This window comes from Electrona antarctica (genome assembly GCF_951216825.1).
Source record: "Electrona antarctica genome assembly, chromosome: 12".
In the NCBI taxonomy this organism is placed as follows: domain Eukaryota; kingdom Metazoa; phylum Chordata; class Actinopteri; order Myctophiformes; family Myctophidae; genus Electrona; species Electrona antarctica.
Genome location: NC_136793.1, coordinates 47,614,939 through 47,619,611, shown reverse-complemented (window position 1 = coordinate 47,619,611; position 4,673 = coordinate 47,614,939). Strand labels below are relative to the sequence as shown.

Below are 4,673 nucleotides of genomic sequence, written 5' to 3'. Positions count from 1 at the left end.
TTAATAATAGAGACAATACACCATAAATAAATACTGAAACCAGATATAATCATTAGGGAAGGTGTATGCATGTACTATGTGTACTATATGTAAACTCTTCATTTCCATTTTCCAGCCATTCAGTTGCATTAAAAAATAAAATAAAGGTTTTTTTTTGTTGTTTTTTTGGGGGGACCCCCCAAAATAATTTGGCGACCCCCCGAGGGGTCGCGACCCACGGGTTGAGAACCCCTCTACTAGATAGAAGATAACTCAGTCTGGTGCCTTTCTGACCTGGTAGCTAACGCTGGCAGCTCCTGCTGACTGGCCGAAGATGGTGATGTTGTCAACATTTCCTCCAAAGTTTCGGATGTTCCTGTGAACCCAGGAAATGGCTGTATGCTGGTCCCAGAGACCATAGTTACCTACACGCACACAATACAGCAAATATAAAAGGGCACTGATCAATCAAGCACTATAACCGTTTAAAACTATAAACATGTACAGTATAGTTCTAAAACTCGTTCTAATTCAAGTGGCCACAACTACAACAACACCAGTGGTGATAACTGTAGTTATTGTACTTGGTGTGAACAGCCCTTAACAATGTAACACATATTATGGACGTTAGTATATTAATAAGTTGTACCTGGTATCCTCGCATTAAATTGTAAGTGGTATCCTGTAGTGGTTAATGTATGTATTGTAATAATAATAATCAAAAACAACAAAGTTGTAAAAGCACAATATTTAAGTAAAAGCACAATATTTGGATCCGAGATGTAGTGGAGTAGAAGTAAAAGTAAAAGACTTTGGAAATACATACGCAAGTAAAGTACAAATACCTCAAAATTGTCCTTAAGTACAGTACTTAAGTAAATGTACTTAGTTACTTTAAACCACTGTACTGTAACTGTATTAAGTCGTACCTGGTATCCTGTTTTAAAGTCGTACCTGGTAACCGGGAATCTCCGGTACTGAGGAATCCCAGTGTTCCAACACGGTAGTTCACCGTGACAACGATAACTCCGCCCCTGTCGGCCATCTCCTTGCCGTCGTACAACGAATCACCCAGAATGGCAGCGTCATTAGACGCTCCCAACAGGAAGGCTCCTCCAAATAGGTACACCATGACAGGAAGGTTACTGGAAACTACACGGAGAAAGACAAGAGAAATTAAGTCGCTACTCCACCAACGCCAATTCCTGTTCCTGAGTCTATACTGACACACACGTCAAATTTGTGCGTGCGTGCGTGCGTGCGTGCGTGCGTGCGTGCGTGCGTGCGTGCGTGCGTGACCTACCGCGTCGACCCTGGGGGACAAAGATGTTGAGGTAGAGACAATCCTCGCTGCCAACTGTCCCCATCTGCATCATATTGACCTGGAGACACCTGTCTCTGTACTTGGTGGCCTGCAGGACTCCTAGAGACGACGACATCATCATCATCATCATCATCATCATCATCATCATCATCATCATCATCATCAGACACCACCCACAACAACATCATCATCATCAACCTCTCCATCATAACCTTTATCATTATCATTGCCACCATCATCATCAAGCTACACGAATACACACACGCGCGCACGCACGCGCGCACGCACGCGCGCACAAACGCGCGGACACACACACACACACACACACACACACACACACACACACACACACACACACACACACACACACACACACACACACACACACAGGTGATTTATGCATACAACTTATCAAAAACAAAATTTGTCTTGTGTCTTGTCCGTGTTTAACATTTTTGTTTGATGGCTGTGTTGTGCCCCCCTCCCCCGCATCAAACAAAAATGTTTTGTCAAACCATGTGACTTCCATTGGAGATGCATTGGGGCGGCCATTAAACACGGACAAGACACAAGACAAATGTTGTATGCATGTTGCAACAGTGTGAGTGAGGCCTATGAGTGCCAGTGGACAGAGGCAGAGTTGGTTGTCGTCATGGTGACGTACCGTCCCATCCAGGGTGAGGTTTGGGTTTCTCCCATCTGCCAGGAATATCAGCGAACGGAACACCTTTGAACACATCGACAGAGGAAGAACCGAAGATGCTGCCCATCCGCACGTTCTTTCCTTTTACCCTCCCATATTCTGTATGCACTTCACCTAGCTACGCACGCACGCACACACACACACGCAAGCACACACACACACACACACACACACACACACACACACACACACACACACAGAGCGTAAAGGTTAAATAATGATAAAATGCACATGGGCACTGATGCACTCATGCACCTACAATATATAATTTATTATTTGCCTCTGAAATGTATAGTGGAGTAGCAGTAAAGCAAAAGCAGTAAAGTATTTCCCACCGTGAAAAACTGTAAATGAAGTGACAGTTTTATATTTTATGATAAGAAAAGAAAACAGAATATCTTTTAACCACAATTCATTATAAATGTTCTCGTTGGCAGCCATTTCCTGTCATCTTTTTAAATGTCCATGAAATGTCCATATTGTCCATATTATCAATGAAATGTCCATGTTCACTTTGCATAAAGTAACTAGTGCAAAAGAGGGGCCTTAGCATGCTTGAAGTTTGAGCATTATATTTACATGTGTGCTGTTACAACAAATGAAACAACAGATCCCTAATGCTTCACTCGCTTCACGATATCTGTCCCCATAAGATCTGCTGACTATTGTGTCAGTATTATGTCAGTACAACACTATTATTATCTTAGTACAACACAACAGTTACCTCAGTGCACAGCACTACAGTATTACTATTATCTCAGTATAACAATTTACCCTAGTCAAGGGTAACCGGTCACGTAAATAGAATGCATACAATTAGTGCAACTAAATAACTAGGATTATCTGGTAAACATAAACCTTTGTGTCTGCCTTAACCAATCTAAATTACATACTTGAAACTTGTGGTCAAGCAAACAGTAGCCTAGTATGTCTATTTACGTATGTAACATAACATGTGAACAAGTGAAAAATATAAATTATAACTAGCATCTATCAAAGCAGGCAATAAGAATAAGACTGGAGGGAAGAGGTGAGGTGAGGTGAGGTTTCATTTCATTTCATTTTACAAACGCAAGTTGCAGTGCAGTGAAGGTGTAGGATAATAATAAGATAAAATATTCTTCAATGTCCCCGTAGTAATGATTATGACAGTCATACTGTACATCGACAAGACATCACAACAAGAAAATAGCTTTCTTGTAAAACTTTGCTCACCATCTGGAAATGGTGACATATTGCACAACCCCCATGGCCTACAACCTGCAGTAGCCACAGTGTGGAGAACCTTAATTTTAATGGACACAAGCAGATATCTGGGGAGCCCTTCTAGTTCTACTGCCTGGATATAGAACTGATCTGGGGAGCCCTGAATCTTCTACAAGAATGTACAGAAAGACCTGGAACTCTGTTTTTTTTTTTTTTTTTACAGTATGCCTTAATTTGGAAGGGACAAAAGTCTAGACGGCACCTCACAATCCCCTCTGGTGACGGCCCTTGTACTGGATGGGGAATGTGAGTTGGGTCGACATTATTTACTGTTACCACTGTCGCAAAATTGCTTGCTCAGGGTGGGATCTCTGTCGGTTCTCTGCTCTACATTGTAAAGTGTCTTGAGACAACTTGTTGTGAGTTGACAGTTTAATAAAATTGAATTGCCTGCCTGATAGACTACTCACATATTGTTTGGATAGACTAATGTTTTTTTTTGTTGAACACTCATAATTTTGGAATTTTCTGCAATCTGTGAGGTTGTCACACCAGCCTGTAATCTCATATCTTATACGATTCTATAGTATTCTAATAAGACTGCGTGGTAAAATGGTAACGGGTACTTACAGTAGCAGCAGAAGAATGTGCTAGCCACATGGCTAGCACTCCTATCACTGTGATAAGCATCCTGTGTGTGTCTCTGTCTTGGCCACAGAGAGACTGAAATAACCTCTCTTCTCAATTTATATCCAGAGCCAGGCATTAGAACTAGAAGGCCCCTGGCTGACTCCACCCCCAGGCAGACTGACTCCTCCTCCAGAAAGGATGACTCCTCCCCCAGATAGATACGGTGTACAGTACACCTTAACACCTACTGTACTCGCACGCACACACACACACACACACACACACACACACACACACACACACACACACACACACACACACACACACACACACTGACTGAGGGACTGCCATTGGATTATTATTATTTTTTTTTTTTTTTCCATTTTCGTTTTTTCATGACATATGAAAGCAGGGAATCATAGCTTCAAATGGAGATATGGATTATAGATTTCTCAGTGAGTTGAGAAAACAGGCTTGAAAGGTTCACTTCTGTCATTACACCTAGCTACATGTTTAAGCTTTTATTTCATATGTCGATTTCAGCTCTGACATTTATTTCACACATGCTCTAGTATGTGAAGAGTCTGCCTGTGCTCAATTGTGCTCAAGTGCTGATTGAAGGTCATAAGCTATATGGGTATAAGTAAAAAAGAGATATTGGCAGATTTTCACCTTTTCCATAAAACATTTGTGATCCATGTGTGAATGTGAACGTCTGTCATCAGGCTCACAATCCAGGCAGATCAGACGAAGCATCAGTCAGAGCAGACCCAATCAATCCCCGACTTACATTTTCAGTTTAAAACACATGATGCTTCATATTTGAATACT

At 41.6% G+C, this 4,673-nt stretch overlaps 1 protein-coding gene across 1 annotated transcript in view; it reads right to left on the bottom strand.

The window, feature by feature from the left end:
- Window positions 1-3,919, bottom strand: part of LOC306933915 (bile salt-activated lipase-like) — a 10,100-nt gene extending 6,181 nt beyond the window's left edge. Inside the window, exons 1-5 of the mRNA XM_079516283.1 lie at window positions 3,843-3,919; window positions 1,968-2,124; window positions 1,283-1,402; window positions 934-1,131; window positions 274-404 (exon numbers count right to left, since the gene is read on the bottom strand). Of these exons, the coding sequence (XP_079372409.1) occupies window positions 274-404; window positions 934-1,131; window positions 1,283-1,402; window positions 1,968-2,124; window positions 3,843-3,902 (666 nt within the window). The 5' untranslated portion in view covers window positions 3,903-3,919. The remainder of the gene's footprint in view (window positions 1-273; window positions 405-933; window positions 1,132-1,282; window positions 1,403-1,967; window positions 2,125-3,842) is intronic.
- Window positions 3,920-4,673: the final 754 nt, after the last annotated feature.